At 43.0% G+C, this 13542-nt stretch overlaps 1 protein-coding gene across 1 annotated transcript in view; it reads right to left on the bottom strand.

Moving 5' to 3' along the window:
- Positions 1-13542, bottom strand: part of NUP133 (nucleoporin 133) — a 49438-nt gene that overhangs the window by 13215 nt on the left and 22681 nt on the right. Inside the window, exons 13-19 of the mRNA XM_081039233.1 lie at positions 12794-12957; positions 11833-11927; positions 6804-7028; positions 4243-4365; positions 2987-3086; positions 2214-2465; positions 1659-1792 (exon numbers count right to left, since the gene is read on the bottom strand). Of these exons, the coding sequence (XP_080895359.1) occupies positions 1659-1792; positions 2214-2465; positions 2987-3086; positions 4243-4365; positions 6804-7028; positions 11833-11927; positions 12794-12957 (1093 nt within the window). The remainder of the gene's footprint in view (positions 1-1658; positions 1793-2213; positions 2466-2986; positions 3087-4242; positions 4366-6803; positions 7029-11832; positions 11928-12793; positions 12958-13542) is intronic.

The following is a 13542-nucleotide window of genomic DNA, read 5'->3' as shown; positions in this document are numbered from 1 at the left end:
GGACGGGGGGCGGTCTTGCTTAGGGTCACGCAAGCTGTAGGCTGTAGATGTGCCGTCAGCACGCAGCCCTACCACATGTAGCTGCTTATCCTGACTGAACTTTAAAGGCTGAGCACCTCAGTTACACTAGTTACATCCCAAGTGCTCCACTGCCATATGTGGCTAGACGCCCACTTTGGACAGCACGTATGAGCAGATCTCCATTATCCCAGAAAGTCCTGCTGCACAGCACCAAGATGCCACCATCCCAGAAGGAACGAGTCTCAGGGGTATATTCTGTGTGAAACGGCCATGTGGGCTGCATGATGAATCCAACTCTGCAGAGGCCCGTATGCCCAGCCAGTTTCCCCTGCAGCATGTCTGCTGAATGCTGGGGTGCTATGGGACGCTGGGCTGGAAAGGAAGACAGAAATGTCCTGCAGCCTCACAGTACCTAAGAGATACTCGCCCTAGAGGGGGAATTCTACAATGAACACACCAGACCCACAAGACTTCTGAAACCAGAATGGAAATGAACGTAACAAAAAAGCTTCAACCAAGCCCTGGCTGACCTCTACTCTTGATGAACTCAGTGATCTCCCTCCCAGGGGAAAACAGCACTGACTTCCAGCTCTATGGTTCTTTTATACACAATGTCCAAAATACAGTAAAAAAAATCACAAGACATAAGCAGAAAAATACGACTAATAGCAGGCAATAGAAGCAGACCTAAGAAAGACCAGATTTTGTACTATAATAGGACTTTAAAATAACTACTAAGTATGTTAAGGAGAATAAAAGAAAAAATGCAAAAAAGGATGAAAAATGTCAATGAGGAACTAGAATCCATAAGAAGAATGAAAACGATGAGCACAAAAGTACTAAATATTTTAGTACTATTTTGAAACATTAGGTGAGCCACATTCAACAATCAGGGACTGATCAAATACAGTAATTTATATCCAGTCCATGAAATTATAAGACCATTAAAAACGTTGTTGGGGAATATTTAATGTGACGGATAAATGTTTGTTATGTATTAACTGAAATAAGCAGTTGACGAAAGTTGTTTGTCTACAATAATATAGAGTAAAAAGATTAGAAGAATATAAACCAAATGTTTAAAAAAAGGGTTCTCTCTGTGTGATAGAATTATAAGTGATTTTTTTATCTTTTTTGTTTACAGGGGTTTTCTGAATTTTATATAATGTCACTTTTATAGTAAGAAAAAAGTCAGTTTTTACATAAAAATCAACTGAATAAACTGAATAAACCTCGAGTTCCAATGGGAACTTTTTAATACAATAGGAATCATGACTTCAAATGAGGAAAACAAAAATATTAGGTGCATGGAAATCTGAGCTCTCTAAAAGCAGTATCCTAGGTCCCATGATTTTGTATTCAAAATTCTAAAACTACCAATATTCATATACCTAAGTACTTTTAATTATAAATGAAAATGTAACAGAAATGAAAGTTTTAACATATTTTCCAAAGGTCAAAAAATCTTTCAGTAATATTTATATATAAAGAATTGCCCACCATTTACAAAGAAACATAAGGTATCAATAAGTATCTACGTGAACTACAAAAAGATTGTATCATCCGAAAATCCCAGTAAGCTCTGAAATGGTAAAGCTCACTACAGGACCTGCTACCTATGTCCCCAGCATTGTTACCTGATCAGCAAACTGGGTCATGTAGCGCTGGAGTCTGGTCTGGTTGTCAGTCTGCTCGCACATCTGGACCAGGATATCAAAGTCACAGTATTTTTCTGCTAATGAAGCAGCCCACAGGTGCTGGCCTAGTGTGACTGTGGAAATGAGAACAGATGGGGAAAAATCCTGTTAGAGAAAACTTAAAAGTGTAATTAAAAATGTTACTCGCAATTTTGCCCTTATTCCTATTATATACTAAAATAAATTAATGGAATAGAAACCTTTCCAGTTACTGGCATTTGGTTTCAGAACCCATATAAAATCATTAGAGATGCAAACTCAGGCTCTTGTGTCATTGCTGTCTACCCGCGATGCTATTCCCTTCAGGTACCAGAAGAACAAGCTACTCCTGGTCCTAATGAGAACAGGCTGAATACGCGAGCACAGCCGCTGCACTCAGCTGCTTTACGTCCTTGGCCCTGGGCGAAGGACATCCGACTGCATGACGGCTGCGACTCCTTCACCTACTCCACAAACTCCAAGACCCACAGCCCTTGTGGAGAGCCAGGTACTCACGAAGCGGAGATAGGAGATCCGTTCTCTTCTGCAGGTACTCCAGCTCCAGACTGTTGTATCGTTCCTGACCACTGGACTTGTCCAGAGACTTAAGCTGTGACACATACCCATCCAGGAAGCAATCCATCAGAGCTACGAGCTGCTCTGTCAGAATGTTGCGGAGGCTGCTGTCGGCCTGAGGGTACACCACTTTCAGGACAATTTCATGCTGGCGTAGTATTGCTGTTCTGATGCCAGCAGGCCCACTCGTTGCTGTGAAATCACACAAAATAACATGTAAGTAAGAGTTCTATTAATAGAATGATTCTGGAAAAGACCAACTGCCTAAAAATTAGATCACTTCACCACTGCTAGAAAAATAAATCGAATAGGGGTTCAGCTGATAGCTCTCTGTCTTCTCCAGGTAAACACGACCCTTTTCCTTCCACATCCCTTTCATGCTGCTCCACTCACTTCCTTGAATTAAGTCAGCATAAGATACAGCCAGTCCCTCCAGGGCCAGGACCTGCTTCTATGAGTAACTGTGTACGGAGACCTAGTGGGCGCATCGTAAGTGCTGCTTAAAGAAATAAATCCGAGACCTATAAGGTATTCAGAGGAATAAAGCGATTTGCACAAGAACTGCTCAGTTTGCAGATGGCACTTACGTTATTTTTCATTTCACTTACAGACCTGCGCTAGGGGAATAATACAGCTTCCAAAAATGTATTAGAAATGTATTTTGAAGAACTGCTCGTAAATTGGTATTTTGGGCTCAGTGCTTGCAATCTCACCTGTCCATGGAATATATTCAGGGTCGTTTCCCAGCATTTCTTCTCTCCTATACAAGGAGCTTCTGTTTTGTCGATAATGACAAGCAGCTTGCAGCATGTCCTGGAGAAAAAAGAAATGCAGTACTGTATGCAGAAAGGGACAAATCCCAGTGTTTTTGAAGATAATCAGGTCTGCAGGATTACTTTTTACTTTCTGTATTCGAAATTTAACTCCATTCTTTAACTTCAATTTTGGAAAACTAAAGTAACCACAGTAGGAAAATCATTATTATAAAGTACATTAGCTAAAATTAATGGAACATTTTAATCAGTAAAAGGAGGCTGGACCATTAAGTTCGTGAACTCATCCTCGGAAAAAGTGCTACACACCTCACTGCTGAATATCACTACGGTCACCTTCCAAGTGCTCCCCTTGGGAAGTTATGCACCGACATCAGCACCTAGTCCACCCTTCAAAGCAATGTTGGAACTCTTTTTCTGGAATGGTCATCAGAGCTGTCATCATATTACCCTTGATGTCCTGAATGTCATCAAAATGTCTTCCTTTCAATATTTCCTTTATCTTTGGGTAAAGATAGAAGTCATTGGGGGCCAGATCAGGTGAGGAGGGAGGGTGTTCCAATACAGTTACTTGTTTACTGGCTAAAAACTCCCTCACAGACAGTGCCGTGGGAGCTGGTGCATTGTCGTGATGCAAGAGCCATGAATTGTTGGCGAAAAGTTCAGGTCGTATGGGGGGAGGGGGGTTCACAGTGTGAGGGATATAAATGATGAACGTCTAAGTAAAAAAAAAAAAGTTCAGGTCGTCTAACTTTTTCACGCAGTCTTTTCAGCACTCGCAAACAATAAACTTGGCTAACTGTTTGTCCAGTTGGTACAAACTCATAATGAATCATCCCTCTGATATCAAAAAAGGTTAGCAACATCGTTGCAACAAGTTCACGAACTTAACTGTCCGACCTCCTAAGTTAAAAAAGAGACTTATTTAGACAGTTACGATGTATACCCTTCTCCCAATAAAAGGTTCATTCTACCAAATAGCACTCAGGATTACAGAAACTTGTAACATGCACAAGGCAAACATTCAAAACGGTTTTTAACCGATTGGTAAAATGACTGAATTATTCTGTTTGGAACTAACAAACAGCTGAACTCTTATAAATTACTGCTGAGACTGAGCAGGAACACAGAGACCACTCAATCTCCTATCCACACCCTGGGCTGTGATGTGCGGAAATGGCGCCGCGTGTTGGTACCTTGAGGATACTGTTCGCATTGACCACGACATCGGCCCATTCCGCCGACTCCATCGCTGTGTCCTGCAGGACTTGCTCCTCATGCTCCAGCAAACACTCACAGATGCTGTCTACCTGGGACACCTGAGGGAGCACACAGACGTCAGCTCCTCGTAACAGAAGCGATGGTGAGGGGGAGCACTTACAGCTCCGATTCTACTCAATGGCTGTCCTTAGGAATCAGACCCTCAGCTCATTAGTCACAAGAAAGCAGTTCATAGTGGAAATAAACATAAAAACCAAGAAAAGGGAGAATCGCCTCACTTTTGAATAACTAAGTCTTATCAATTAGCAAATCTGGATTGTTAGCAAGTAGATTTTTCATTTAAATACCAAGTACGGCCGGCCCTCCCTATCTGTGGTTCGGCATCCACGGGTTCAACCAACCGCAGATACAAAATATTCAGAAAAAAATGTCAACTTGTCACGGACGTGCACTGGGTAGTTAGGTCTGAACATGTACAGACTTCTTTCTCGTCATTACTCCCTAAACAATACAGTGTGATGACCATTTACACAGCATTAGGTATTATAAGTAATTACATTACTATTACAAGTCATCTAGAGATGATTTAAAGTACACAGGAGGAGAAGCACAGGTTAGAAGCGAATACTACACTATTTTATAAAAGGGACTTGAGCATCTGTGAATTTTGGTACTGTGGGTGGTAGGGTTCCTGGAACCACCCCCCTACAGACACCAAGGAGCGACTATAACTGACATATTTATTTCTTATAGTCATTAGTGCTCAATGCCACTTTTAAATAGAACTAGGTTACAGATGATGTCACATTACAATGTAAGACCCTAAATTAGTGAATTAAACTAGTAGATTAAAATAATGACCCAAACTAATGAACTTGCTGATTTCTTTCTTTGAGGAATACCTCTTCTTTAGATATAACAGAAGTGTTTGTAGAATAGTAATAGCTCTACAGAAAATAACTAAATATGTAACTTCAAACTGTTCTTTTTTTTTTTTTTTTGTCCTTTACACATGAAAGTCCGGGTACTTTTCCTTTTTCTTCAGTTCATTTGAAAATGTACATATGTTGAATCAACTAGTATGCTTTGCACTTTGATCCGAATGCAGAAAAAGGAACCAGGCTCTTGCTCAATTCTTTCAAATACCTTGTCATTAACAATGAAAAAAAAAATCTTTGTTTTACCATGTAAAATATGTACGAATAAAGACCAAAAAAAGGACACAAAAATTAAGACAGTTTGGTTGGTTAGGTCATAATATTTAAGGTGCATTATTTTTCTTTCCTTTATTCAGAGTTGGGGCATATTTCCTAGATTACAAAACAAACCAAAAAAGTGCTTTGCCTTACATTCCCTAGAGAAACAACCAACCCCAAGGTAGGAAAACAAGGCATTCATCAAACTGCATTTATGGAAATCAACAGAAAACCTGAACGTGGTTCAGTGCTTAAATTATTTTTAGGTTACAGTACATCAAATATTAAGGAAAAAAGAGACTCCTTGGCATAGCCTGTTAGGTGCTAGATTATAGCCAGACTGTAGGAAGAAGGAAATAAAAGTAGAGGCACCAAATACAGTTCAAAGTTCCTCAAATGCAGAAAATGATTCCAAATTCCACATAGCGGGGGGAAGAGCTGGCACTGTTTCTAAACTCAGATAATGCCACAAAGGGGGAAGAGACAGTCCTAGTTCAGGATGGCAGGGCCACCTCCTAGCACGGCTGGCTCAGGACCAGGCTCTGCAGCCTCGGTTAAGACAGTCAGCCTCTCTGAGTCTTAAAGTCAGCACCCTTTCGGGAGTGAGTCGAGTCCCCGCCTCATCCCCAGCTCAGAGGCAGCACCTGAGGACAGGGCTGTGTGTCGCTGCTGCAATGGCAATGCCCGGCTGTCTCCAATGGGTCGGCATCTTAATCTTTTCTCCCTCAAGTTTACAGGTTTTCTTTTCCTCTGAGAGTAAGTCTGGATTACAAAGTGAGGGGTATAGCAGGATCCTGGCAGGGAGCTGAGGGGAGTTCAATGAAGGGACTGTTAAGACAGGCATGCGTGGGCAGGAGTAAGGGGAACACAAGGGTGGTAGGGCACGCAGGGCTGGTATCAGGGGCCACGATGAAGCCCAGGCCTGCGGGGCACACGGACAGACCAGACAGGAGCCTTGGGACCGAGAGGGCACAGCAAACTGCGGTGGCAGCAGGCAGGAAGGAAGCCGGGGGGACGGCCACCCACCCGACAGTGCCTTCCCTGCGGCAAACCCAATGGGAAGCCACAGGCAAGGAGCCCACTAGCAAAGGTGCCCTCCTGGAGCAGAGTCAAGTGGATTTAGAGACTAAGGGAAACAGCTTTCAAGCTCTCACTTATAAGGGAGGCGGCACGTGAGTGATACTTTCTGGATGGCAATTTACCCAGAAAACATGGAGTCCAATTTAAAATTCCACGCAGCTCTTCCGTCAGTCCTTGGCTGCTGGTGGTGTGGTCTCCACCTGAACAAACAGCAGAGCTCTCCAAGAAGCCGCATCAGGAGACCAAGACACTCGCCTTACCTCTCTGAAGAAAACGTCCGCAGGCGTCAGGCTGGGTGGGATTTCACAGGCCCTTCTGTTTAAAGCAGTCAGGATGGCCGTGTTCATGACGTCAGGCAGCCGCGAGTGGTGGTTCTTGAGAACAACAGCCGCCGCCAACTTCTCTGCGTGCTCACAGAGCAACAGTCGGGTTGCCATGGGTGCCCCTCTGACTGGGAAGGTGCCCAGACGTTCGAATAAGCCAACCTGTGGAGACAAAACATACACATTCTTGGAAAGCATTTACGGTAACACAAATAATGCAGTTGGATGAGTATTCAGAGTAACACAAAATACTGCAGCCATGCTTCCACCAGAAGCATGCTGGGTACAGAGCACTGCCCTGCTCTCCCCAGAAAGTACCTCCAGGTATCTCTCCTTCTGGCTGTTTGTCACACACACACACACACACACACACACACACACACTTCGGCTAGACAGTCCTGTTCTAAGACAAGGGTCACTCCAGGTTTCCGTCTACTGCTGCTGTCTCTACCTCCCTTATTTGTCACATTGCTGTCTATGGTCATCAAAATGATAAAATCACTTCCCTATCTGTGCCCACTAACTCCCCGAGGTTCTGGACCTTTGTGAACTAGCAGTTGGCAGTCTCTGTCTTCAACTGATTTCCAGAACCCTAAGGCCTCGGGGAGGGTGGGAGTCTTTAACCGTGGTGTCTCCTGCCTGATTGGCTTGCGCCCCGTTTTGGTGGGTTATGAGGTCCCAGCTTTCCTAAGTTCTCTATTTGATAAAGCATTCCAGTAACCTGTACTCAGGAGCCACACAGATGTAAACAATAAACACTCTCCCACATTTATGTATAACCCATTTCCTTCACATAGTCCCTGATTTTTGTATATTGAGGTTAACTGTAAATACAAAAAGGTACACAGAAAACAAGCGCACAATAATTAAATCCCCAGAGAAGGCTATTGCTGCAAGCAATAACTGTGTGGTGAGAAAACCCTGGCGGAGGAAAAGCCGGAGCCCCGGCCCTCTCTTCTCCAAGTGCAGCTGCGGCTAAGTCTCCTCCAGTACCTGACGTGCTTTTCTGGCAAATCGTGTCAGGAGTCCCCTCTTCTAAATACAAGCGCCCTGCTATGTCTACCGCTCTGCTCATCACTTTGAATGACTATGGAATATTCCAATGAATCAATCTTAACACATCAACCTGCGCAGCGGTCATTTTAAAATAAGAGTGACAGAGCCTTCCTGTCTGAGTCGCTCTTGGGCCCCTCATAAGACCTGCAGTGCAGTTTTAGGCGAGGTCCTCCAGCCGCCACTGCACTGCTGCAGTGAAGGAGGACCAGGCACTCCCAGTACTGCAGTCACACGACGAGGCCCTGCTCCTGCTCCTCCCTACGAAGTGAGGGGACACAGGCTGCCCCAACACCAGCAACGAGAAGCTGGGATGCTCTCCGAGGACCCGCCGGCACTGCCACAGCCCCACAGCTGCTGAGTGCACTCCAAGGGGAGAGGCTCACACTCGGAACTGCAGCCTCAGACACCAGCATCTGGGGACACATGCTTCCTGCTTATTCATGTAAATTCTCCAGTGAAATCAGGGAACATAAAGGCAGAGCTGAACGGGATTTTCAGATCTCGCTGGACATTACCTTGCAATACTACCACCAACAGCGTTATGACTCCACTGGGGTCTCTGAAGCCCACAGAGTCTGCGCAAGGGCTGCTGCAACTGCTCGTGCCACACGTGTTTGTCACCTCTGATAATTCATGTGTCTGCCTGGCATGTCAGGGCCACTGCCTCCTCCTGCCGAGGACGCACACCCTCGGCCGTGTGGCTTTGTCACTCCCAGTAAGAGGTACAATCAATTTCTCAACCCCTTTCATCTGGGCTGGACTTGTGACTTGCTTTGGCCAATGTCACTTTGGTGGGAGTGCCATTATATGACACCTGAACTGAGACATGAAATAGCCTGCAGCTTCTGAGACCATCCCCTTGGGTGCTGTCCTGACACCAAGGAAGTCAGTCCAGCCTGAAGAACGACGAGAGAGTAAGTGGAGGAGAAGCAAGCCTTGCCCCCAGTCGGGCGCGAAGTTCGGGGCCTTCAGGTTCAGCCCACCTAACACAGTTCGCACAGTGGTCCCAGGGGAAGTGAGCAGAGGAGACGCCCAGCCCACAAAACTATTGTAATCCACCACATTCTGGGGTGGTTTGTTATAACAGTCAATATTGACTATTAGTAGTTAACACTGACGCTTTAGTAATTAAACAACTCCATCAGGAGAAACGCTGTGTCCTCCCCATTAATCTGGGCCTCAGTGAACGTGTGATGCTTTCTCAGCAAGAATGTGAAGGCAGACGGCAGCCAAGCCAGCCAGCGGCAACAAGAAAGCAGAGTGCAATGCGGGCTCATGGTCGGTCGAGGTGTTTCTGAAACTGTCCAATAGGGCAGCCGCTAACCACCAGAATGGAGATTTAATTTTAAGTGAATTAAAACTAAATTTAAAAGCTTTAGTCCCTCAGTTACGGCAGCCACATGTCAGGAGCACAGATACAGATCATTCCTGTCACCACAGGACGTTCTGTCAGGCAGCATTGACTAGAATTTCTTTAACATGAAGGCATTACTGACTTTGGAAAAGACAAGCAAAAATGGGATAAAATTCATTCATTTGGATAGATAATATACTGGGAGCTGTTGCTGATGGCAAAAATGGGTGATTTTGTGTAACAATTCTGTCTAGCAGCAAAAATATTTCCTAATTTGGGCTCAACATACACAGGGATGTTGCTTTAGGAACCACAAGACCCCAAATAGCCATGGCAATCCTGAGGAAGAACAAAGCTGGCATCATGCTACCTTATGTCAAACTATACTACAAGGCCATAGTAATCAAAACAGCATGGTACCGGCATAAAAACAGACACATAGATCAATGGAACAGAATGGAGAGCTCAGATATAAACCTACGCCTATAGGTCAATTAATCTATGGCAAAGGGGGCAAGAATATACAATGGGGTAAAGACAGTCTCCTCAATAAATGGTTTTGGGAAAACTGGACAGACACATGCAAAACAATGAAACTTGACCCTTTCTTATACCACATACAGGAATAAACTCAAAATGTTGATTAAAGACTTAAATGTAAGACCTGAAACCATAAAACTCCTAGAAGAAAACATAAGCAGTAAACTCTCTGACACGGCTCGTAGTAATATTGTTTTTCTGATACATGTCCTCGGGCAAGAGAAACAAAAGAAAAAATAAACCAGTGGGACTATATCAAATTAAAGAGTTTTTGCCCGTGGAAGGAAAACATCAATAAAACGAAAAGATAGCTTACTGAATGGGAGAAGATATTTGTCAATGATACATCTGATAAGGGGTTAATATCCAAAATATGTAAGGAACTCATACAACTTAACATCAAAAAGCAAAAAGGACAATCCAATTAAAAAATGGGCAGAGGACATGAACAGACATTTCTCCAAAGAGGACATACAGATGGCCAACAGACATATGAAAAAATGCTCCACATCACTGATCATCAGGGAAATGCAAGTAAAAACCACAGTGAGATACCACCTCAAACATGGCAGAATGGCTATCATCAATAAATCAACAAACAACAAGTGCTGGCAAGGATGTGGAGAAAAGGGAATCCTTGTGCACTGTTGGTGGGATTGCATATTGGTGCAGCCACTATGGAAAATAGTATGGAGGTATCTCAAAAAACTAAAAATAGAACTACCTTATGACCCAGCAATTCCACTTCTGGGTATTTATCTGAAGAAATTCAAAGCACTAATTTGAAAAGATGTATGTACCCCTATGTTCACTGCAGCATTATTTACAATAGCCAAGATATGGACGCAACCTAAGTGCCTATCGATGGATGAATGGATAAAGGAGATGCAGTACCTACCAGGGGTACCAAAAAAATGTACACAAGTGGACACTTTGGTCAACGTTGCTCAAGCAGTATTTGCTGTAATCAAAAGTGTCTGGACGCTGATGGTAACCACTTTGAGCACCTCTTGTAATTGCAGAAGTCAAACGTGACTTGTATTCATGTTTTGTTATCGGTATATATTGGGTATTACAATTTTAATACAATTTTCCTGTCTTAAAATGTGTATACATTTTTTTGGCACCCTCTGTATTACTGGGCCATAGAACATAATGAAATCTTGCCATCAGCAACAACATGGATGAACCTAGAGGGCATCATGCTGTGAAGTGAAGTAAATCAGACAGAGAAAGACAAATACCATATGATCTCACTTATGTGTGGCATCTAAAGAACAAAATGAACAACAAAACACAAACGATTATTAGATGGGAAGGGACTAAGATGTACAAATTGGTAGTTATAAAATAGGCACAGGATGTAAAGTACAGCATAGAGAGTATATCACAATATAGTCAGTAACACTGTAATAACTATGCATGGTGTCAGGTAGGTACGAGACTAATTGGGGGTTCACCTCGGAAGGGATATAAATGTCTAATCACTATGCTGTACACCTGAAACTAATATAATAGTGAATGTCAACTGCAATGTTAAAAATAGGGATACCCTTTAAAAAAAATACTTTAAATGAGAATTTGATTCTAACGGCATTTCAAAATGAAAAATCCACAGATAAAAATCTTATTTTGCTCACCTTACACTGTCTTTCTAATAATACGAAATCAACTCATGAAAACTTTTACATAAAAGCACACAGGAAATCTGACTAAAAAGCAGGACATCATAGGACATTACAAGACAAGCTAAAACATCACTTTTCTTGAAATACACTATTTTTCTTCTTATCATATTTTCAATGCAGCTTTTATACTTCAATAGGCCTCCACTCAGCCCTGGGCTTACTTACTTTTAAGTCAGCAAAGAAAATGCAAAACAGCAGTCATGCCCCTTGCAAGGAAACACCCCAGAACAAGACAGAAAGGACCTGCCAGTGTCCTGGAAAGAGCTGACAAAGGGACAGCAGAGCCCAGTGCCCTGGGGCCCCTGTTCACAGCGACAGGGACGCTTACTTGGTGGATAAAGTCCATGAAGAGAGAATGGGCCTTCATCTTGTCATCCAACTGGTGCAGAATAATCAGTGACGCCTTACTAAACCCAGGGGGTTCTGTTGAAACACAGTAACAAGCTTAAACACATACCGTACTGGCTTTACAGTAATCACTGCTATTAAAATGAAGGCTGAGGAAAAATCTATGCAAAAGGAAGACACCAACCTTTCAATGCAATCATTTATAATGTTACCCGAGTTTTAAAAATTTAAGAGAAAAATTGTGGAAGTTTGATACAATTCATACCATATTCATTCAAAATAAAATGTTATTACTAGTTTAATCATTTATATCATTCTAGGCTTGATAGCTCAAAAGAAATAGTCTAAAAAAGAAGGTAAACACTAAGGTTTTCTTCCTAAATCTCTAAGGAGGCTAGCATACTTGCTAAGAAGGAAATTAGGGAGACAAATGGCCGTTTGAGTCAGTTCCCTGGTACTTGGGAGCCCAGAGTGCCCCGGTGCTGCAGTGAAGGGTAGGAGGGACAGTCGGCGGGAGGCAGGAAGCGTCAGGCATGTGACATGCCGGCCTACACGCTGAGATGTGCACACTGCAGCTCTCAGGGAAATGCACAATTTCTATCAGCCAAATACAGTGAAGCCAAAATGATCATTTAATTGGGGGCTAGTAAATGCCAAACGCTACCTACACCAGTTTCCTTTTAGAAATAAAATGTTGAGATAGCCAACGAGGGCTAATGCCTCGGCTTCAGGCAGAACAAGTAGGATTTGCTCCAATCTTCCCTCTGTCTGTTCTGAGCCCTTTTCAAAATCTACTACAAGGAACGTTGCAACCTTTTAAAAATACTGAATTAACAGTAACTGTTTTAGAATATAAAAACTATGCTTTGACACGCTTTAATGAAAGAACCCGATGCTCTTCGCAGGGCAGATCGTGCCGGAACGTTAGTCGGTGTGCTCACCCTCGGGGACAGACGCAACCCACCGCGGGTCCGACGCGGGGTAGTCGTCCATGAGGTCCACACTGATCTGCACAACGGCTCCATCAAGGTCGCCATCTGTGTCGCGACCAGAGTGGGAGGAAAGCAATTCATCGACCGTCATTTGAGCATGACCTAAATCTTTTCTGAAATAAAATGCAAAACAAAGTATTAAAGGAAGCAAAACATTTTTAACTCACCAGGAAAAGGTTAATTAGGAAATTAAAGTACCATATTTTAGCCCAAAGTTCATTATTTTTAGTAACATTTATCTAAAAGGGAGACAATTTTTATGTATTCGTATTAAAAAAAAATACGAGGTGCGACCGAAAAATACGGTAAAAGTATAAACAAAAAAAAGTTTATTATAGTAAAGACACATTGCCATTAATCCCTCTCAAGATACTCCCCTCGTTTCGGAAACACTTATCCCATCGTTCTTGCCACTTTCTGAAGCAGTTCTTTTGTGAGTGTCTTTAGTTACACTGTCGTGGCTGCCTTGCTGTCCTGAATTATTTTGACTTTGGGAAAGAGCCAGAAGTCGCTCGGTGCCAGACCCAGTGAATAAGGTGCATGAGGACACACAGCAATGTGTTGACAGAAACTGCTGTACGAGAAGTGATGTGTGACATGGAGTGTTGTCATGATGGAGGATGAAGTAAAGACTCTCATGAAAGAGGACTTTCCAGAACTGCTTCAGAAAGTGGCAAGAACGAGGGTTAAGTATGTTT

The sequence above is a fragment of the Rhinolophus hipposideros genome (assembly GCF_964194185.1).
Source record: "Rhinolophus hipposideros genome assembly, chromosome: 26".
NCBI lineage: Eukaryota > Metazoa > Chordata > Mammalia > Chiroptera > Rhinolophidae > Rhinolophus > Rhinolophus hipposideros.
The sequence above is the reverse complement of the archived record's forward strand: the minus strand, read 5'-3'. Positions and strand labels throughout refer to the sequence as shown.